Source organism: Artemia sp. Qi Xiang Cuo, chromosome 8, assembly GCF_049724085.1.
Source record: "Artemia sp. Qi Xiang Cuo chromosome 8, ASM4972408v1, whole genome shotgun sequence".
Classification (NCBI taxonomy): domain Eukaryota; kingdom Metazoa; phylum Arthropoda; class Branchiopoda; order Anostraca; family Artemiidae; genus Artemia; species Artemia sp. Qi Xiang Cuo.
The window spans coordinates 21,077,666-21,101,666 of NC_142801.1; the positions used below are offsets into that span (position 1 = coordinate 21,077,666).

At 34.8% G+C, this 24,001-nt stretch overlaps 2 protein-coding genes across 5 annotated transcripts in view; both read right to left on the minus strand.

Moving 5' to 3' along the window:
- LOC148949235 (uncharacterized) overlaps nt 1–6,948 on the minus strand; it is a 93,417-nt gene extending 86,469 nt beyond the window's left edge. For both annotated transcript variants that reach the window (XM_089092881.1, XM_089092880.1), the window contains exon 1: nt 6,581–6,948. In XM_089092881.1, coding sequence (XP_088949007.1) covers nt 6,581–6,872 — 292 coding nt within the window. In that variant the 5' untranslated portion in view covers nt 6,873–6,948. The remainder of the gene's footprint in view (nt 1–6,580) is intronic.
- Nucleotides 6,949–13,729: 6,781 nt separating this feature from the next.
- Nucleotides 13,730–24,001, minus strand: part of LOC148949236 (uncharacterized) — a 137,139-nt gene continuing 126,867 nt past the window's right edge. For all 3 annotated transcript variants that reach the window (XM_089092884.1, XM_089092882.1, XM_089092885.1), the window contains 2 exons: nt 20,271–20,431; nt 13,730–13,903 (listed from right to left, as the gene is read on the minus strand). In XM_089092884.1, the coding sequence (XP_088949010.1) occupies nt 13,760–13,903; nt 20,271–20,431 (305 nt within the window). In that variant the 3' untranslated portion in view covers nt 13,730–13,759. The remainder of the gene's footprint in view (nt 13,904–20,270; nt 20,432–24,001) is intronic.

The following is a 24,001-nucleotide window of genomic DNA, read 5'->3' on the forward strand; positions in this document are numbered from 1 at the left end:
TGTAAGTTTTTGTGTTCATTTTAGTTTTTACGTGTGTGTCTTAGTTTTTGTGTGTGTGTGTGTAAGTTTGTTTGTGTGTATGAGTTTGTGTGTTGGTGTATGGTTTGTGTGTGTTTTAGTGAGGGTGTGTGTGTTTTTGAGTGATTTTTTAAGTTTTTGTGTGTGTGTGTGTGTGTGTTGTGTGTGTGTGTGTGTATGTGTATTTGTGTTTGTGTGTAAGTTTTGGCGTGTGTGTGTGTTTGTTGGTTTTTTTGTGTGTAAGTTTAGTTTGTGTGTGTTTGAGTGTGTTTGTTTTTTTTTTTGTTTGTGTGTATTTGTGTGTTCGAGTGGGCTTGAGTTTTTTGTTGTTTTATTTTGTTAGTTTTTTTGTGTGTGTGTGTGTGTGTGTGTTTTGTGTGTGTGTAAGTTTTGTGTGTGTGTGTGTGAGTTTTCGTGTGTGTGTGTGTGTGTGTGTGTGTGTGTGTGTGTGTGTGTGTGTGTGTGTGTAAGTTTTTGTGTGTATGTAAGTTTTTGTGTGCATGTAAGTTTTCGTGTGCATGTGTAAGTTTGTGTGTGTGTGTGTGTGTGTGTGTGTTTGTGTGTGTGTAAGTTTTGGCGTGTGTGTGTGTGTTGTGTGTGTGTGTGTGTGTGTTGTGTGTGTGTGTGTGTCTGTGTGTGTGTGTGTGTGTGTGTTTGTGTGTAAGTTTTTGTGTGCATGTAAGTTTTCGTGTGCATGTGTAAGTTTTTGTGTGTGTGTGTTTGTGTGTAAGTTTTTGTGTGCGTGTAAGTTTTGGCATGTGTGTGTGTTAGTTTTCGTGTGTGTGTGTGTGTAAGTTTTAATGTGTGTGTGGGTTAGTTTTTGTGTGTGTGTGTAAGTTTTAGTGTGTGTGTGTAAGTTTTATTATGTGTGTGTAAGTTTTTTTGTGTGAGTGTCAGATTTAGTGTGTGTGTAATTTTTTGTGTGCATGTAAGTTTTTATGTGAATGTAAGTTTTAGTGTGCCTGTGTATGTTTTTTGTGTGTATGTGTGTGTGTGTGTGTGTGTGTGTGAGTAAGTTTTCGTGTGTGTGTGTGTAAGTTTTGGTGTGTGTGTGTAAGTTTTTGTGAGTGTGTGTAAGTTTTTGTGTGTGTATTAGTTTTTGTGTACATGTAAGTTTTTGTGTGCATGTAAGTTTTTGCGTGTGTGTGTATGTTTTTGGGTGTGTGTGTAAGTTTTTGTGTGTTTGTGTGTTATTTTTTGTGTGTCTAAGCTTTTGTGTGTGTAAGTTTTGACGTGTGTGTGTGTAAGTTTTCGTGTGTGTGTGTGTGTGTGTGTGTGTAAGTTTTTGTGTGAAGAAAACTAGCTCAGAAAAGACAAAAATATCAAACCACTCATCTCAATTATAGGTTTCAGTCAACACACACCTATGAAAGGCTAATAAATCCAGCCCAGAAAAGTAAAACATAGCAAACTATATAACCAAAATCATAGGTTTCTGAAATTAGACACCTATAAAAGGCTAAGAAATCGATCTCAGAAAAGGCAAAAGTAGTAAACTAGTCATCCCAAAATATAGGTTTCAGACAACAAACACCTATGAAAGGCTAAGAAATCCAGCTCAGAAAAGTCCAAAGTAGCAATCCATCCATCCCAAATCATAGGTTTCAGTCACCACACACCAACGAAAACCTAAGAAATCTAGCTTATAAAAGCCCGAAATAGTAATTTATATACCCCAAATCAGAGGTTTCAGACAACATTCACCTATGAACGGCTAAGAAACCTAGCTCAGAAAAGTCAAAAATAGCAAACTAGTAATCCCAAACTATAGGTTTCAGACAACAAACACCTATGAAAGGATAAGAAATTCAGCTCAGAAAAGTCAAAAGTAGCAATCCACCCATCCCAAATCATAGGTTTCAGACAACACACACCTATGAAAGACTAAGAAATCCAACTCAAAAAAGCCCGAAATAGTAATTTACATATTCCAAATCATAAGTTTCATACAGCATTCACCTACGAAATACTAAGAAACCTTAGCTTAGAAAAGTCTGAAATAGCCAAGTACTCATCCCAAACTCGAAGTTTCAGACAACAAACACCTATGAGTGACTAAGAATCCTAGCTCTGAAAAGTCAAAAAAGCAAACTATATCTCCCAAATCATAATTTTCTGAAAGGACACACCTATGAAAGGCTAAGAAATATAGCTCAGAAAGGTCAAAAATAGCAAATTAACCATCCCAAATCATAGGTTTCAGTCAACACACACCTAAGAAAGGCTAAGAAATCCTGCTCAGAAAAGTCAAAAAATAGCAACCCACATACCCCAAATCATAGGTTTCAGACACCACACACCTATGAAAGACTAAGAAATCCGGTTATGAAAGGTCAAAAATAGCAAATTACATATCCCAAATCATAGGTTTCAGACAACACTCACCTATGAAGGGCTAAGAAACCTAGCTCAGAAAAGTCAAAAATAGCAAACTAGTCATCCCAAACTATAGGTTTCAGACAACAAACACCAAAGAAAGGCTAAGAAAACCAGCTCAGAAAAGTCGAAAATAGCAAACAACACATCCCAAATCATAGGTTTCATACCCCACACACCAATGAAAGACTAAGAAATCCAGCTAAGAAAAGACAAAAATATCAAACAACAAATCCCAAATCATAGGTTTCAGACAACACTCACCTATGAACGGCTAAGAAACCTAGCTCAGAAAAGTCAAAAATAGCAAACTACTCATCCCAAACTATAGGTTTCAGACAACAAACACCTATGAAAGTCTAAGAAATCCAGCTCAGAAAAGTCAAAATTAGCAATCACCACATCCCAAATCATAGGTTTCAGACAACAAACACATATGAAAGGCTAAGAAATCCAGCTAAGAAAAGTCAAAAGTAGAAATCAAAATATCCCAAATCATAGGTTTCAGTCAACACAGACCAACTAAAGACTATGAAAGATATCTCGGAAAAGTCAAAATATCAAACTACTCACACCAAACTCTTGTTTTCAGACAACATTCACCTACGAAATACTAGAAAACCTTAGCTCAGAAAGGCCTGAAATAGCAAACTACACATCCCAAATCATAATGTTCTGACAACACATACCTATGAAAGGCTAAGAAACCTAGCTCAGAAAAGTCGAAAATAGCAAATTACACATTCCCAAATCATAGGTTTTAGACACCACACGCCTATGAAAGACTAAGAAATCCAACTCAGAAAAGCCCGAAATAGTACTTTACATATCCCAAACTATAGGTTTCAGACAGCATTCACCTACGAAATACTAAGCAAGCTTAGCTCAGAAAAGTCTGAAATAGCCAACTACTCATCCCAAACTCGAAGTTTCAGACAACAAACACCTATGAGTGACTAAGAATCCTAGCTCTGAAATGTCCAAAAAGCAAACTACACCTCCCAAATCATAGGCTTCAGTCAACACACACCTACGAATGGCTAAGAAATCCAGCTCAGAAAAGTAAAAAATAGAAAATTAACCATCCCAAATCATAGGTTTCAGTCAACACCCACCTACGAATGGCTAAGAAATCCAGCTCAGAAATGTCAGAAAATAGCAACCCACACATCCTAAATCATAGGTTTCAGACACCACACACCTACGAAAGACTAAGAAATCCGGTTATGAAAAGTCGGAAATAGCAAATTACATATCCCAAATCTAAGGTTTCAGACAACAATAACCTATGAAAGTCTAATAAACCTAGCTAAGTAAAGTCTAATTTATCTATCTAGAACTACAATAATAGATTTTTAATAAACCAAACTACTTTTATTTTATCATAACTAAATCTAATAATATTCAAAAGTATCAATCCACAAATCCCGAATCATTGTTTTCATACAACACACACCTATGAAAGACTAAGAAATCCAGCTCAGAAAAGTCAAAAATAGCAAACTACATATCCCAAATCATCGGTTTCAGTCAACATACACCAATGAAAGACTAAGAAACCTAGCTCAGAAAAGTCAAAAATAGCAAACTACACATCCCAAACTATTGGTTTCAGACAACATTCACCTAGGAAATACTAGGAAACCTTTGCTCAGAAAAGCCTGAAGTATCAAACTACACATCCCAAATCATAGGTTTCAGACAACACACATCAACGAAAGACGGGTGCACGGGGGGAAGCACAGGGAGGGCCTTTGGGGGCCCGGAGGGACATTTGGGGCCCGGGGGGCCTTTGGGGCACCGGGTGGGCCTTTGGGGGTCCGGTGGGACTTTTGGGGGCCGGGGGAGGGCCTTTGGGGGTCCGTTGGTCCTTTGGGAGCTCGATGGTCCTTTGGGGGGCCCGGGGATGGCCTTTGGGGGTCTGGGTGGGCCTTTGGGGGCGCCGGTGGCCCTTTGGGAGCTTGGGGGCCTTTGTGGCACAGGGAGGGCCTTTGGGTGCCTGGGGGACATTTGGGGACCGGTGGAGGGCCTTTGGGACCCGTTGGTCCTTTGGGAGCTCGATGGGCCTTTGGGGGGGGGGGGCCGGGGATGTCCTTTGAGGGTCTGAGGAGGGCGTTTGGGGGGCCGGGGCTCTATGGGACCTTGGGAGACCTTTGGGGCCGGTGTAGGGCCTTTGGGACCCCGTTGGTCCTTTGGGAGCTCGATGGTCCTTTGGGGGGCCCGGGGATGGCCTTTGGGGGTCTGGGTGGGCCTTTGGGGGCGCCGGTGGCTCTTTGGGAGCCCGGGGGACCGTTGAGGACCGGGGGAGGGCCTCTGTGGTCCGGGGGGCTCTTTGGGTGTCCGGGGGCCCTTTGAGGACCAGAGGAGGGCCTTTGAGGGTCTGAGGAGGGCGTTTGGGGGGCTGGGGCTCTTTGGGAGCTTGGGGGACCTTTGAGTAGCGGGGGCTTCCTTCGGGGTTGGGGGGGGGGAGCGGAACCCTTGGGGGTTGGGGTAGAGGACCTCACAACACTGTTCAAATGGAACTTGTGTATTATAACGACCACAGAGTTTCACCCTCAAATTCTCTTCTAAAACCTTTCTTAAAATCTTCTTTCAAATGGCTCAAACTGTTTCGCCAAAATAATCCCATAAAATGGATAAAACGGTTTCACCCAAATAATCCCTAAACGTAATTTCAGCGTGTTCCTTTTGTTTGACATCTCTGCGCTAACGCATTTCAAATTTCTAGGAAACCCTTTCCTACGTTAATCTCTTCATCTCATAAATTTTCCTAGCTAAACTATTAGGGTTTCGTTAGAATATCAATTTATCTCTCCGACTTAAAGCTCCGTGAAGCCTTATTTAAAAATATAATTTCTATCTCTTTAGACTCCCGCATAATTCCAAGATAACATGTGATGTTAATTATAATTCCTGACACTAAAGATCAATGAAGCCCTATTTAAAAATAAAATATTAATTTTTCTCTCTGTCCTAAAGAATGTTTATCCCTCAGACCTAAGATTAAAGAAGCCTTAATGTTTCTTAATTCTTCCCTTCGTGAATCAATAATTTCCTCTAGCGATTATGTAAATCAATTTCTCAGGTGCTATTACTCAGTTTAAGATCACCACACAACAATGAAGCCATGTTTGTTTCTTAATTCCCCCCTTCCTCAGACCTAAGATTAAAGAAGCCTTAATGTTTGTTAATTCCCCCCTTCGTGAATCAATAATTTCCCCTATCGATTATGTAAATCAAGTTCTCGGAAATCCACTTCCCCTTCGATTACGCAATCAATTTCTCGGACCTTCACTTCCCCCTCGAGTCCTAGATCAATAACATTGTTCCCGTTAGAATTCAATGCGCATGTGCAACCTTCGCCCCGGAGCTATTACACATAGAAACATCAAATAAATCGACCTTGGAAAAAAGAGGTCATTGACCCCATTACGCAATCTTTCTCCCTAGGGAGGCTATGCCCTTATTTGGTGTACTGATAGGAGATACGTTCTTTTGATAACCGAATTTTGTACTGTCACGAGCTCATGACCCCTCTCTACTTCTGTGGTTCTTCTTCTTCATAAATTGGAGGTCCTTGAACACAAGATCCTTCACCTCTCACCTCTTGATTGCACTGGCTACAGCACCGAAATATAAATGTGAATGGGGGATTTTCTTTGGGGGGAAATTTTCCGGGGGAAAGAATTTCCCGGGGGGATTTTCACGGGGAAAAGGGGATTCCGTCAAATTCTCAGAGGCAACATTGGCTTTATCACTACACTTCATATATTTTTGGACGCTTCAGGTATAAAAAAAAAGGATTTTGATAATACAGCCTCCTTGATGAGATGGAATCAGATTGGCGTGCAGGGTGAAGCTTTTTTCAAGTATTCTTTATTAAATATGTTTCTTTGCTCTTACCCTCGAACGATGATGGATGAGTATACATTTATTTTTTCAGCTTGAAAAACAGTATCATATGGAAATAATGCTCCTCAAAAGTGAAGAATATTTTTTCACGAAGAAAAGAGTTATTAATACAATACAAATAAAATAAAAACTCCTTTTTATGATATAAATAACAATTTTGTTAACTTGCAGTACTGGAAATTTTAATTGAAATTCTTCATTATTTAAAAAAAAGAATTTTAGTTTTTTTTTTTATAAAAACAAAGTTTCAGCTTAATAGTGAAAATAACGTTACCAACAGCAAATGTGAGATAATAAATCCTTGAAAAAATCCAAAAAACCCATTTTCTACCATTTCCTGCTATAGTTCTTTGCAGGTCATCTTTATAAACCGTAAAGAAAAAAGGTATCACAATTCCAATTAAACTCGAAACTAAAGCACTTTTATGAATATCAATAGGGAATATCAGAAGATCTGCTAATGTCCATGCTCCAATCCAAAATGACACTACTAGGGGACATATCACAAATGCAGATATAACAAAGTTTATAGTCCCGGAACATAAAATTTGCCACTTATAACTCATTTTAGCTTAGCGTGTACTACATGAAATATGCGTAGTTTTATTTGGTTTAATCTTCAGATAAGACGAGGTGCAGGTGAATATGGCCTTTACTACTAAACGGTTTTATCAGATTGTTTGATAGAGCTGAGATTGACTCTACAATTTCCTTATCAGACATGTTTAATTTCAAGGAGGGTCGATTACAATTACTTTTGAACTTTGTTTTCTTGTATGTGAGGATTATCTTACATAAACCAGTTATAAACCACTAAAACAAAAATGTTTTCGGAGGGTTCTATGTGTTACTTTAAGAACTTAAAGCGTAAAGATGAAATTCGTAACTAATTGAAACGGGCATCCACCACCTCCACCCTTTTATTATATGCCAATACGCCAGAAGTTTTACTATTTTCCCTAAAATTACTAATAATTTTGTATAAATCCTTGGTAATTAGCCTACAATAAAAGAAAGTATGAGAATTAAATGAAGTTCCTTAAAGATTTTTATTAGATTCAGAAATTAGCAAAATTCAGCGACACAAAAGAGTACAATAAAGAGTATAATGCAAACCTTATAATAAATAATACGTAAGATATAAAACAAAATCCACCGACTATTCATCTACTTTAAAGAATTTACAACAATATTAGAACTGCACAAATAGTAATTTAAGCAGAACCTAAACAGAACCTAAGATCAGAACCTAAGCCCAGAAGTGCAAGGCGCTTGGAAATGCAGCTTTTAAGGTATAATCAAAGTCTCCTTGACATCTATGATGGGGAGCCGCGGCATAATAAAATGATAGAGTTAAGGGCCGCAAGGGAAAAATTCCCATCGATTAGCTTGGACGCTGATGGACAAAACAGTCCGAACTCTTTTAGTAATTGTAAAAAGTTTTTAGTAAAGGTTTTAAAAGTTGCAGAATATACCAGAATTAGTAATAATGGCAGTTGTTCCAAAACACAAGCACTTCAAAAAGCTGAAGGAGACATGATGGAATTAAAGTCGAGAAGTTTTAGCTTCTCGTTTGATCAGTATTTTAAGAACAATAAGCATTCAGGAAACTGTAGTTGGGTCCCTCCGTGTCTATAATAAAAGGATTCTTAGATTTGTTTTTCCGATAGAAGGACGAAGGGCTGCCGAAACATGTACTTTTTGGAAATCCGGTTGAGGGGACAAAGCAAAGAAAGAATGCCCTCAAATACTGAAGCATAAATTCATATAAATTTATTGGAAGGAAAAAATGTTCTTTTTTTCAATATCTAGAGCCGGCAAACTTGTCGTTTTTTAAAATTATTCAATCAAATACCCTGGAGATACATTTAATATAACAATTCTTTCCCCAAAAATAAATTTTTGTAAAACCTCGGGTGCAAATGCCCCTGCACCCAGGGGCGTCCCGAGGGGGAAGGGGGGCACAACGCCCCCCCCCCCCCAAATTTGTTGGAATTTGGTAAAATTTTCGCCGAAGGCGAAAATTTTGCCTAAATTTTGCAGACTCGGCAGAAATTTTGAAAAATTCTTGATTTTAGCAGAAAATTTAGCATAAAAAAGGTAGCGCGTCAATACTATTTACGCCAATCACCCCCACCCTCCAATAAAATGAGCCTCAGAACGCCCCTGCATGCACCCACCCCCCAATTGACGTCAATGCTCGAATGGATTGGTAAGGGATTATGAGAAAAGATTTAAAGGAAATGAGAACTTAATTGGACGGGGCAAACAGTTAATCGTCGAGTCTAGTGGGATTAAAAAGGAGCATGTTCAGTTGTATCAGCCCAAGTTGCTTTAATGATACGACGAGTTGTCTGTAATAGTAACTGTAAAATAAATTTAGTTGTAAAGTTTGGGGACTGTGATATAGATAGGATGTCTTTTTTTTCTTTTTTTTAATGTTTTGTTATGTTAGTGTATTTTTGCGACAAGTTTTTTGACAAAGTTTTTAATTCTTGGGGTGGCTACAAGTTTTTTGACAAGTTTTTACTTCTTAGGGTGGCCACTAAACTGATGTTAAATTTTTTGTTTAGAATAAATCTCTCTCTATCTCAAAAAAGTTTATCTTCCTTGGAAGTGTAGGAAATGCCGTGTAGCAAGAGCCTTTGTTCTTACCGAAAAAGCTGCACTTTGAAGGAAGCTCTGGGCTTTAATGAGGAAAATAAAATTCAAATGACAAGAAAGACACACATTCAACTTAGCAAGTTCAGGTGCACTTTGACAATAAGTATGGTCGTGCAACAATCACCCTATACATCCCCGGTGAACAGTGGGAACCTAATATCTGATTTATTTTTTTAAACAAAAATCATTAATGCATTACTCTTTGTATATGTTCTCAAGCGAAACTATCATAGGTATGATAAGTTGTTAATAATAACGACATCGCTATGTGGATTCCAAACGCTCCGACACTATCAGCCGGAAGTAAAACTATTTGGTGTTCTGAGGAAATTTTTCATAAAAGCAACTCCCTTGAGAAACCCTCTAATAAGTAATAACAATCATAAATTGACACCAAGACGCAACAAAATCATTTTTTTGTCTTTATCAAAATTTCGTTGCCTCTTTGAACGTATTTCATCACAAGCAACACGAAAATTCACCCATAAAAAGAAATTTTCCTCCAGGTTGTATGAAATCCTCCTGCCAAAGGGATAGTCAATACTTGTCAGGACCTAGCTTTAGTTTTATAAGACTTCTCCGTTCTCCTGAACAATTTCAGATGTAAGGATTGGAATTTCCACCCATGATATATTCTGTAGTTTATGATTTATTACAGCTTAAAACTACAAATTCCATTCCAAAAGAATTACTAATCTCTAGAATTTCTTAAAAATTTGAAAAAAAACAAGAAATTCTCAAGAAACAAACGTTTGAGGCACGAATATTGAACAATAACACAACCATAAATTTAAAGATTTATTTAAGGCACAACATTTAAGGACTGAGAGGACTGAGGACTGAGATTGGATTTAGCCTTGTTTTTCCTCTGCCCTTTACGGACGAATTGGAAAGGTAATCAATCAACAAAATCCCGAGAAAACTATTTGTTCTAACACAACTTTTAAAGCCAGTGTTTTATATTGACTGATTTATTTGATGTCTCATCCTTAAAATAGGAAATAAAAACGTGGGTTTATTCAAAGACAGTAAACACTTAAAAAATAATATAACGTAGTGAAAAACCGTATACGAAGGTTTTCTCAAGATGGATGACGCTTCTGTTTTTTTTTTTTTTTTTAATTGCATTAGGGCTTTCTAAAAATTCGAGATTGTAAATGCAATTATCTGTGAATTTAAGGAAGAAAAAAAAAACATATTATTCATTTAAATTTTAATGTAGAAATATGAACCACTCACCAAGGAGAATATTTGTATTTAGCAGACTATTGAAAAAGAAAAAAAAATTGCTCACTGAAACATTCTATTTTGCGTCTATGTTTATAACTTCGTCTCTTAAACAATGGCTATAATCAGAATTTGTCGAACTCACTCTCTAGCTCATTATGATTTAGGTTTCCCATGATTTTAAAAACATGATTTCTTCTAAAAAATATTCCAATCTTTTCTGCAGAAAATTCCATCTGGGAAATCCCCCCGTGGAAAATTGCTCTCTGTGTAGGCTATTAATAACGACCGTATTTTTAAATTTAATAGTATCTGGAAAATTCCCCCCACCGATAATTCTCCCCCCGAAAATTCTCACCCGCGGAAAACATTCTCAGAAAAGCCCCCAGGGTAAAATTCTCACGACTATTCCCTTCTGTCGAAAATTCCCCCTCTCTCGGACCAGTTTCTGCTAGAAAAATTTTCCCTGTATGTAAAATAACAATCCTATTTTTAAATTTGTATTCGACAAATTAGGATTCTTTAACTATCTGTCGGGTGCCGTTGGATAATTAATATCCAGAAAATGTGAATCATGTCATTACAAGGGATAAAAAATGCCTAGAAAATGTGAAAGCTGTGAAATATTTGTGTTAAGGGGTCTATAATTCTATTCAGCACCAAAGGTGCTGAAAAACCTTGAAGGGGAGTAAAAAAAATTTATACCTAAAGCCTTCGCAATAGTGTACTCAATAACTTCTTAAAGTTTCTTGGCAATCCGACAAGCAGTATAGTAACGGATATAGGACGCACAAACAGACACGCAGACATACATTCGACTATATATATATATATATATATATATATATATATATATATATATATATATATATATATATATATATATATATATATATATATATATATATATATATATATATATATATATATATATATATATATATATATATATATATATATATATACATATATAAATATATATATATATATATATATATATATATATATATATATATATATATAAACAAATAAAAATAAATATATATATATATAAATATATATATATATATATATATATATATATATATATATATATATATATATATATATATATATATATATATATATATATATATATATATATATATATATATATATAAGACAACTGAAAGAACAGAGGTTTTTATGCTGTGTCTGCTTGAATAAATAGTGGGCGTAACTTAGAACTATACGATGGAGTATTTAAGAGAAAGAATAAATAATTACAAAATATACTGTAGTCGATTTTATCTTTGTTCAAACGTTTAGGCGGTATATCATACAATTATACCCTTCAAATCAATACCTTTGCTCTTTACTAGTTAAATTCGACAACATAATAGAATGGAATACAGAAATTAACTGAAATGCATATTTATATGGAAAAACTTATAATCGCTATGTTTTGTTGACTACTTTGACTTTGTTTTCTTGACCTTTTTCTTGATTATTTTGGAGTTATTCCCTTATTTATTCCCTTATTTAAGAAATAAATTATTCCCTTATTTTGTCGGTGGCAACACCGACGAAATAGTCGTATTGCCCTAAAATCTTTATAATTTTAAAACAACGAAAAAGAAAAATCATAGAAAACCACAGTTTTCTGGCATGAACAGACCTTAGATTAGTCAAAGGGACAGAAAATGTTTTATTCTGCATTTCTTAGTGAATTAAATAAAAAAAAAAAGTTTTTTTAACTGAAAGTAAGGAACGACGTTAAAACTTAAAACGAACAGAAATTATTCCGTATATGACTGGGGCTGTGCCCTCCTCAACGCCTCGATCTTTACGCTAAAGCTTTTTATTGTTTAAAAAAATAGAGTTGTGAGAAAGTCAAACTTTAGCGTAAAGAGCGAGGCATTGAGGAGGGCACAGCCCCTTTCATATACGGAATAATTTCTGTTCGTTTGAAGTTTTAACATCGTTCCTTACTTTCAGTTAAAAAAAACTTGTTTTTTTTATTTAATTTTTAAAAGTTTTTTAATTAATACAGGTTTTGATTTTGGCTCACCGTACATGAATAATCAAAACAAGATTTGCATATTAATTTTACTTTTTTTGGTTAACCTGGCAATAAAGCATGTGTACACATTTGATGTCAATGTGTTATACTGAAAAGGTGAATTGAATTGAGGACTCGACCGAATTCTCGCAATATCAATTTATACTTTCAAGACTGCCAATGGTAAATGAGTTATCTGACACCCCCGCCCCAGAAACTCATTCGCGCACACGTGCCTGGACGTTAAATTCCTTTGATTGCCTGCAATTATAAAAACTTGGTGGGTATTAGGCTGATATTAGGAAAAATCAACTCAACTAATAGATTCCTTGTAAAAAAATGGCGAATTTGAAGCTTTAGGATTGTTCGTCCTAAACAGAAGTTGTATGCAGGGGTGTCAATTAGGGGGAGGGTGTTCTTTGGACCATTTGCCTAATTTTCACCTCCTTTCCCCCTATGTTTGGAAAAATAACTTCTTTGGGGGAGGAGGGGGATTTGCATTGTTGAAAATTTGAAAAACGACAAATTGGCACTCTCCCTCTATAAATTCAAAATATATTTTGCATCTCCCCCCTTCCATTTTTTTGAATTGACGCCATTAGCTTCATACACATTAAAATCTTACGGGCATTTCACGTTCTTACAAAAACACTTGCGTTAAAGACCTGAAGTATTTAAAAAACTTTGTGATTGTTGGGTTTTTTTCTGTCTGACTAATCAAAGATCGCTATATATACTTAAGTTCTGTAATGTAAGTTGTAATGGAGCAAGGGGAAATCATCACTACACACATTGAATGCTGATGCTTCATGTACCTAGAGTTTAGCCCTGAAATAATATAACTTTGTATTCATTTTATATTGGCTTAAAATACAATTTGCAGAAAAGAATTCAAAATATGGCGTGAAGAAAAATTACTTTTCATAAAAATATAGTTTTGGACTTCCGAGTGATGTTACAATTACTATTGGTTTAAAGTTATAGGTCTTACATAGAATTTACTTCCTACATTGTTTTAAATTTTCGACTGTTTTTACATCTTCTATAAATTTAAAGTTTATTCCATTTTTAATTAAATATTGATTAATTAAATATTTATTTAATTAAATACTAATTAAGTAATTGATATTTAACTAATTTATAATTAATTAAAAGAATTTAATTGAAATTTAATTTAATTAAAATTTTAACTTAATTAGTATTTAATTAAAATATTTAATTAATATAAAATATTTATTAAATATGTATTTTATTAAATATTTATTCTGGTGGTATTTTAAGGCCCCTAGTCAATACTTGTTAAGACAGGTCTTGCTGCTTACGGAATCCATTGTCGTTTGTTTGTTTTTATCGTTATTCCCCCTTACTGTACATTTTTATTCCCCTTGTTTTATTGTTATTTCCGTTGGTTTTAAGAAAAACCAAGATTAAAAAAAAAAAACTTTAAAACAATCACTAAAGAAACACTTCAAACAGTGATAAAAAAAAGCGCTGAGATAAAGCTATAATAAAATAATCAATTTATACTACAGTTTCTCTATACACAATAACTTCACTGGAAATGTGATTATTTAAAAACTTTGTGTTGTGGTCACTTTCTTCTTTCAAACCCTCTGTTTTTATGTTCTTATCTTCATTTTGAGTTGTGTCTTCTTCACCCTGAACCTACAAAAAGATGTACAATTAACGATATACCTAAGCTCTAAAGTGCTTAATTTCATTGGTGTAAAGCTTTCATTTCTCCAGAACGGGCGAGGGGGGGGGGGGGCTCAGACCTAGTACCGGTGTAAAAAAAAAACAAAAAAAACACCTAGTATTCGAGAACAGAACCCTATATTTTTGGGGGTTTTGTGTGTGTTGTCCTTCCATCCCAAATCAAAGATGGAAGACATAGAGTACAAAATAAATGAGTATCGGCAACATGTAAATGGGTAAAATCAAGCACTTCCGAATGGTACTCATTGGAATAAAAAGACTACAACCCTTATCCTTGGTTCCCATTGATGTGTTTTGTTTTTTTTTTACCGCAAAACGACTCACAAACAGTGGATACAGAAAAACCGAAAAACCCTTTACACAAAAACGGTTCACTGCAGCCGTTTAAACGAAAAAAATACTATGGGATATTTAAAAAACATATGCATTGAAATAGGCTAAATCAAGTTCTAGAAGCCAACACAAATGATCATTGGACTAACTTGTATTAGCCTAGGATAGCTATGCCTAATTACAAAAATAATTCTTATCTTCTACGTTGATTTGCCTGGATATACTCCCCAGGCCTTGAGGATTAAGACACGATAAATATATATATATATATATATATATATATATATATATATATATATATATATATATATATATATATATATATATATATATATATATATATATATATATATATATATATATATATATATATATATATATATAAAATATTTTTTGGGGGATGGGTTGTTGGCAGAAGGATCTCTTAGAGTATTTATAGTGTGATAGTGGGGGGCGAGTTGCTAGCGAAAAACCCGTGTGGATGACTTGAAATAAAAATTTTTAACAAGGGTGATGGGAGCGGGGTGTCTTAGAGTACTTATAGTGCTGTACTGTGGGCCGAGTTGCTAGCGAAAAACCCGTGTGGATGAATTGAAATAAAAAATTTTAACAAGAAATCTCTGAAAAAATATTTTTGGGGGATGGCTTGATGGCCGAAGGATCTCGTAGAGTAGTTATAGTGTGATAGGGGGGGGCGAGTTGCTAGCGAAAAACCCGTGTGAATGACTTGAAATAAAAATTTGTAACAAGAAATCTTTAAAAAAATATTTTGGGGGGATGGGTTGATGGCAGAAGTATCTCCTAGAGTAGTTAGAGTGTGATAGGGCGGGGCGAGTTGCTAGTAAAAAACCCAGGTGGATGACTTGAAATAAAAAATTTTAACATGAAATCTCAGAAAAATTATATTGGTGGGGATGGGTTAATGGCAGACAGATCTCTTAGAGTAGTGATAGTGTGATAGTCGTGGGTGGCGAGGTGCGAGCGAAGAACCCGGGTGGAGGACGATAAATAAAAATTTTAAAAATAAATCTGAAAAAACATTTTGTGGGGTTGAGGCAATGGCAGCCAGATCTCATAGAAGCGTTATATTGTGAGAGTTTTGGGACGTATTGCTCGCAAAAAACCCGAGTGGATGACTTGAAAATAAAATTTTTAACGAGACATGGGTGAAAAGTGTTTTGGGGGAGAGATGGGTTGATGGCGGAAGGATGTCTTAGCGTAGTTATAGTGTGATAGTGGGGGGGGGGGTGAATTGCTAGCCTAAAATCTGATCTAATAAGGGTTTTTGACCGTAAACTCTAGTTTTTTGTAAGAAAATTATGGAAAATACAATTTGTTGGCTCATAGATGAAACTTAAGTCCAATTTTGAATCGAAAAATATAACAATTTTCGTAAAATCTGAACTTATAATGACTTTCGACCATAAATTATAGTTTTATGTAAGAAAATTACGGAATATACAATGTTTTGGCTCATAGGTGAAACTTAGGTCCATTTATAGATTGAAAAATAAAATATTTCTGTAAAATCTGAGCTAATACGGGTTTTTGGCCGTAAACTCTTGTTTTTTGTAAGAAAATTATGGAAAATACAATTCTCTAGTTCAAATGTGAAACTTAAGTCTATTTTTGGATCGAAAAATAAAACTATTTCCGTAAAATCTGAGCTAATAAGGGTTTTTGACCGTAAACTGTAGTTTTCTGTAAGAAAATTATGGAAAATACAATTCTCTCGTTCAAATGTGAAACTTAGGTCCGTTTTGGATTGAAAAATAAAACTATTTACTTAAAATCTAAGCTAATAAGGGTTTTTGATCGTAAACTCTAGTTTTTTGTAAAAAAAATTATGCAAAATACAATTCGTTGGCTCATAGGTGAAACTTAAGTCCAGTTATGGATCGAAAAATAAACTATTTCTATAAAATCTGAGCTAATAAGGGTTTTTTGACTGTAAACTCTAGTTTTTTGTAAGAAAATTATGGAAAATACAATTCTCTGCTTCAAATGTGAAACTTAAGTCCAGTTATGGATCGAAAAATAAACTATTTCTGTAAAATCTGAGCTAATAAGGGTTTTTGGCCGTAAACTCTAGCTTTTGTAAGAAAATTATGGAAAATACAATTCTCTGGTTCAAATGTGAAACTTAAGTCTATTTTTGGATCGAAAAATAAAACTATTTCCGTCAAATCTAAGCTAATAAGAGTTTTTGACCGTAAACTCTAGTTTTTCGTAAGAAAATTATGGAAAATACAATTCGTTGGCTCATAGGTGAAACTTAAGTCCAATTATGGACCGAAAAATAAACTATTTCTATAAAATCTGAGGTAATAAGGGTTTTTGACCGTAAACTCTAGTTTTTTGTAAGAAAATTATGGAAAATACAATTCTCTGGTTCAAATGTGAAACTTAAGTCCAGTTCTAGATCGAAAAATAAACTATTTCTGTAAAATCTAAGCTAGTACGGGTTTTTGACCTTAAACTCTAGTTTATTGTAAGAAAATTATGTAAAATACAATTCTCTGGTTCAAATGTGAAACTTAAGTCTATTTTTGGATCAAAAAATAAAACTATTTCCGTAAAAATTTGAACTCATAAGGGTTTTTGACTGTATACTCTAGTTTCTTGTAAGAAAATTATGGAGAATACAGTTCTCTAGTTCAAATATGAAATTTAAGTCCATTTTTGGATCGAAAAATAAAACTATTTCCGTAAAATCTGAGCTAATAAGGGTTTTTGACCGTAAACTCTAGTTTCTTGTAAGAAAATTATGGAAAATACAATTCTCTAGTTCAAATGTGAAACTTAAGTCCAGTTTTGGATACTCATAATGATGAGGACTGATGGTTCTAATTCAATATTTTTTTCTTAAAAACAATTTTTTTTTTAACTTCGAAATTATTCAATTTTTTTTTTGTAAGTATCTTAAAATGACAAAATATGTTTACGGCTCTAACAATTGTACTCTATGATTGTTCAGAGACACGATTTGGCTTTCCCAAATCGGGGAAGCCAAATCGGATATATATATATATATATATATATATATATATATATATATATATATATATATATATATATATATATATATATATATATATATATATATATATATATATATATATATATATATATATATATATATATATATATATATATATATATATATATATATATATACGAGGCATGTTTTTTTAAGTAAGTACAGTTTTGGAATTAAAAAAAGATTTACAAAGATATCGCAATAATTTTATTTTTACATGAAAGCCTGTACCTTAATTTACTTTTCTACATAATTTCTATGAATATTGGGGCACTTGTCATAGCGTGGCACCAGTTTTTGAATACCATGCTTATAAAAATCTGCCGCCTGACTTGTTAACCACTTTATCACAACTATTTTGACTTTGTTATTGTCTTAAAGACGCTGACAACCCAGGTGTTTCTTCAAGTGCAGGAACAAATGGTAGTCGCTGGGCGCCAGATCAGGGCCATATGGAGGATGATCTAAAGTTTCCCATTTAAAAGATTTGATGAGATCTTTTGTCCGATGAGCCACATGTGGACGGGCATTGTCATGCAGCAAAATGATGCCATTACTCAACTTGCCACGTCTTTTGTTCTGGATTGCACGACGCAGATTGTTCAATGTCTCACAATAAGAAACTGCATTGATTGTTTCATTACGAGGCAGGAACTCGGTTTTACGCCTTTAGCACTAAGAAATCATATAACCACCCGTACTTCACAATCGGCGGGCCTCACGATTGTCGGAGGCATCTTAAACACTCAGTAAACAATGTATACAATTAAGAATCAGACTGTAATGGCGTCAGTGCGTAGACAAGAGATGTAGGTAACCAGCGCGCATGCTCAGAAGGACAACCGTAGCGCTGTGGAGGCGGAATCGCAAAACGGTACTTACTTAAAAAACATGCCTCGTATATATATATATATATATATATATATATATATATATATATATATATATATATATATATATATATATATATATATATATATATATATATATATATATATATATATATATATATATATATATATATATATATATATATATATAGATATATATATATATATATATATATATATATATATATATATATATATATATATATATATATATATATATATATATATGTATACATAGATATATACTACTACTACTACTACTAACAACTCACCGCAGCACCAAGCCGCCTGAGGCCAACACAGTACGCACGCTCCTCCTCCACCCCAATCTATTCAAAGCCTCCCTTTTTACAGCCGCCCACGAAGTTCCCATTTCCTTTAAATCTTTCTTTATGACGTCCTCCCACCCCAGACGGGGATGACCTGCTTTCCGTTTAGCCCTAGATGGTTGGCCGAAAAGAACAATCTTCGGCAATCTGTCATCCTTCATCCGCACAACGTGCCCTAACCACCTCAACTTTTCTTTCATTATAGCTCTAGAGAGCGGTATTGAACCACATGTTTCGTATAGCCTAATGTTTGAAATACGGTCAGTCAGCCGGGTACCCGGAACAATCCTTAAGCAATTTCTCTGGAGAACATCTAGCAAATCTTCATCCGCTTTTCGGAGCGTCGATGCTTCAGAGTCATATTTGATCACTGTCATCACTGTAGCTTCTAATATTCTAATCTTGGTTTGCAGACTTATGTTCCTATTCTTCCAGACTTTTTTTAACTGTGAAAAAACACCCTGAGCATTGGCTATTCTATTTTTAACATCTTCACTGCTCCCACCATCTTTACTAATAATACTACCAAGGTAAGGTGAAGCTGCCCACCTGATCAATCTTTTCATTACCCAACGTCACCTTTTCATCTTCACTTATTCCTAGCCTTAGTGACTTAGTCTTCCTAACATTAATTTTCAAACGAATTCTAGCAGCCTGAACTCGCAAAACCTCTAAAACTTCGTTCATTTTGCTCACACTTTCATCTAGGATGCTTAAATCATCAGCATAATATATATATATATATATATATATATATATATATATATATATATATATATATATATATATATATATATATATATATATATATATATATATATATATATATATATATATATATATATATATATATATATATATATATATATATATATATATATATATGTATATATATATATATATATATATATATATATATATATATATATATATATGGATATAGCCTACAAAAAGACTTACATAGTTGCTCGTTTAATGATATATTATATTTATATTTTAAAATTAAATATTTAAAAATTAATTTTATATTAAAATTTGTTTAGAGCCCTAGTTTGGGAAAAAAAATTTATTGGGAGTGACGTGATATTTATATATATATATATATTTCAAGAGCATAAATTACATCATATCCCCCTGGAGTGGTCGTATCGCAGTTACTGTTTGTGTCGTAGGCAAAATTACACAAGATGACCAATGACTTTGAACAGCTAAAAAAAGGCATGGTAAAAAATACACATCTCATTGCAAGAATCACATTGAATTACAGAGGGAAATATTGCACAACAAATATGCAGTTAGATGACAAGGACAAATTACAATGGAATGAAGGAGCATGTTAGTTTAGCGTGCGTGAATCTGTGAAGGATAAACAGGAAGAAGAAAGTTGAATTTATGCCACAATTACTTAATTCAATTGAAAATGCCAATTTTTCACCCCAGAATGAAGAAAGTTATTTGGTGTCTGTGAAGAGTAAACCAAAAAGAGGAATTAAATTCACGCCAGAAAAAAATTATGCGAGTTACGTAATGCTTATATACATTCAAAGAACCAAAATTATATCATTCTTACGCAGGGGTGGCCGTATCGTTGTTGCATTTACGACGCATGCAAAATAAATCCAATATCGCCTTGATGTCAGATCAAAAGAATCAGAAGAAGACTTTTAAAGGCAAATTTTAGTTAAGATTTCTTATGAATCACACCAACAAAACGCTATACTTACATTTTCTAAGAAGTAGTGATAGGGGAAAAAGGCCACGTTCCCTCCTGTTTCACTGACATCTCGAAGCACACCTCGAACTAAAATGGAATGTGATGCACCAATGAATGTCAAAATCACAAATCCAACTGATGCCGTTAACATGTTGCTCACAAATGGATTCTCTAAAAATAACAATTAAAACAGAATTAAAATGGGCTTACTAAGCATGGACAGGAAGAGGATATCAGACCACTTTATCTTTTTAGGGTTATCACATATTTATGATCCCGGTACCCTTTGATAACCCAAAAATGAATAGTATGTAAATAATCGATACCTCCAAGACAAAAAAATATGTTCAAATTTTATTACCAATATTTTTTGGTTCGGGGGGTGGGGGAGGGGTATGGAGGTATTACATCTAGAGCAATATGTTCCCTTTTTTCTTCTATATATTGTATTCACTTATTCACTTTTTTTTCCTTATTGTAACTGTATTTGCGGATAGTGGTCCCACTTGTACCCTGTACATACATAATGCGCTATCATCCCATCTACTTGTTTAATTCGCGTTTCTACACCAAACTAGCGATCGCCATCACCGCTTTTAGATATCTTTAAATCTTTTCAATGCCGATTTAACAAGCATCTGCCCAACTTCAGATCCAAAGAGGCCCCAGCCAGGTATTGAAGAACAGACTTTAGTTTCACACGTGTAAGAAAAACACATTTAGGTTATTACTTCTTTAAAATTTGTTTTAGGCTGAGGACCTTTGTATGCAAACTGAAAGTGGGTCTGTTTTCCTTTTAAATATTACATAAAAACTCAAAAATAAGCCATAATGTATCACAAAGGTACTATTTAGTACTATAAGAGTACTAGAATGGTACTTGTTGCTGACCAACTTGGATTTTGTGAGTGGAGTGGTCTAAAGATAAGAAACTCAGGTTTGGAAATGGCAACTGAAACATACTGATTTCGTTCATTCTTGAACAAACAACATCAACAGCGTTCTGGAGTGTAATAATATTGTTAGCTAAAGGAAGAATATTGTCGGCATATGACGAGTGACTTGCATCGATAAATGACTCAGATAAGTATGGTGGAGTCTGTTGAGTGACTAGTCTGATAACGTTATTAACTATTGCAAAACTTAGAACAGAACCTTATTTAACACCTTGGCAGATATGAGTACGACAAGTAGCAGTACTTCGCAAACTTATCTGGATTGAGGCCTTTTGATACCTCTACCATAGACAAGTACACCCAAATAGATTAACCCCACTGCTAAAGAGAGATAGAATTGTTTAGGAGTGAAGAATGGATTCAAAAGCCTTTGAAATGTCAATAGCACAAATCGTAAGCCGCTTATTTTTTTTTACAGAAGACTAATTAATAATCAGTTTTTACAAGGAATTGCCTGTGCTCCCGTACTTCCCAATTACATTTAATTTAGTTATTGTCATATCGCATATATTTTAACCGATAATACAAAGGCTGCCAAGCCTCCACATTTTTTTAAATCCAACTAGAACCAAATAACAGTAGTACATCCTTAAAGTGAGAGTGGAGAAGCTATAAGAACGAATATAGAGGAGGCTTCAGCTTCATGGAAGGAAAAAAGAGTGAATGTCTGAAGAGAGCGTAATGGGAGTGGAGTGTGAACAGCTGGTTTTGGTCTCCTTAAGCTGTGAACAGCTTGATGTTATGATCGATTCTCCATTAACAGTAGTAGTAGCATTTCACAGCAGCAATAGTAGTAATGATGGTAGTAGTAGTAGTAGCAGAACCCTAAGCAAAGAGGAAATGAGGCGATAGAACGAACTAGAGCAATTGATGTAATGTTTTCAATTGATGAAGAGCAATTGATGCAATTGATGAATTTTGGAAGTCCTTATCGTTGGATGACAATGGCAGCGCCAGTGGCCTTTTGCGGCTAGTGACAATTTTATTCTGATTAACTACTAATTTCTTCTGAATATGTTTTCTCCAGTATATTTTGTTCATCTTGGACTATTTTTTTATTTTTCTAAGCAAAGAGAGAGATTATGGTTCCACCTCGGGGCCCTTCTGTGGTTTTGGACCGCCAATCTTTGTTGACTATCCTTTCAATCTTTTGCACTGCTATTTTTAACGTTTTTACCATTTATCGGATTTTTAACGTTTTGATTTTCCATTTATTAAGTTTAACTACTTATTTTCGGTAATTTCATTATTTTGACACTTATTTTCTTTTTTTCGGGTTTTAACTACGATTTTATTGTAATTCCAACTTTTATAATTTTTTTATTTGAACTTTTACCTTGGCTATTTTTATCTTTTTTAACTACTACTACTACTACTAACAACTCATCGCAGCACCAAGCCGCCTGAGGCCAACACAGCTACGCAAGCTCCTCCTCCACCCCAATCTATTCAAAGCCTCCCTTTTTACAGCCGCCCACGAAGTTCCTATATCCTTTAAATCTTTCGTTATGACGTCCTCCCACCCCAGGCGGGGACGACCTGCTTTCCGTTTAGCCCTAAATGGTTGGCCGAAAAGTACAATCTTCGGCAATCTGTCATCCTTCATCCGCACAACATGCCCTAACCACCTCAACCTTTCTTTCATTATAGACCTAGAAAGCGGTATTGAACCACATTTTATATGCCCCCAGGGCAGAACTTTCAAAATTTGCCGCTGGGACTCTGGGGGGTTTGACATCCTTAAATACATAATTTCCAGGCGTAAGAGGGGGGTTAATTACTCTCCACTCACTTTTGACTATTAAAAAGGGCAATTTCAATTTCCAATCAAATGAGCCCTTTTTGAAATTTTTATAACAACTTTATATATAAACTTTATATGCCCCCAGGGCTAACTTACAACCCTTTCACTGAGGGCTCTGAGGGGGTTATCATCCGAAAAGACCTAATTTCAAGAATTTTCAATTACGTTGAACAAAATGGATATCTCAAAATTGTGATTGGATGTGTTTGTGAAAATGGTGGTCGTGAGAGTAGCGTTAGTCACTCTCCGATCACTTTCAACTATTAAAAAAGGCACTAGCCCTTTCAATTTCCAATTGAATGAGCCCTTTTAAAGTTTCTACGCTTTCAATAAAAACCTTATATGCCCCCAGGACATAACTTACAACCCTTTCAGTGAGGGCTGTGGGAAGGGGTTTTCATCCTTAAAGACCTAGTTTCCAAAACTTTCCACCATGTTGAATAAAATGGCTATCTAAAATATTGATTGGATGTGTTTGGGGAAAAGATGGGAGTGAGAGGGGGGTTAGTTGCCCTCAAATCACTTTCGACTATTAAAAATGGCACTAACCCTTTGAATTTCTAAGCGAAAGAGCTCTTTTTCAAGTTTCTACGACAAAGATTTCAATAAAAACTTATATGCCCCCAGGGCATAAATTATAACCCTTGCCCTGAAGACTGTGGGGGGAATGTCCTACTCAAAGGTATGATTTCCCGAACTTTGAACTGCGTGGAACAAAATGGCTATCTCAAAATCTTTATTGGATGTCTTTGGGGAAATGGCAGGCGTGGAAGGGGTGTTAGTTGCTTTCCAATCGCTTTCGACTATTTAAAAGGGCACTAGCCATTTCAATTTCCAATCGAAAAAGCCATTTTTGAAGTTTCTACGACAACGCGTTATATAAAAACCTTATATGCCCCCTGGTCATAATTTACAACCATTGCCATGAGGGCTGTGGGGGGGGGGGTTGTCATCCTCAAAGACCTAATTTCCAGAACTTAA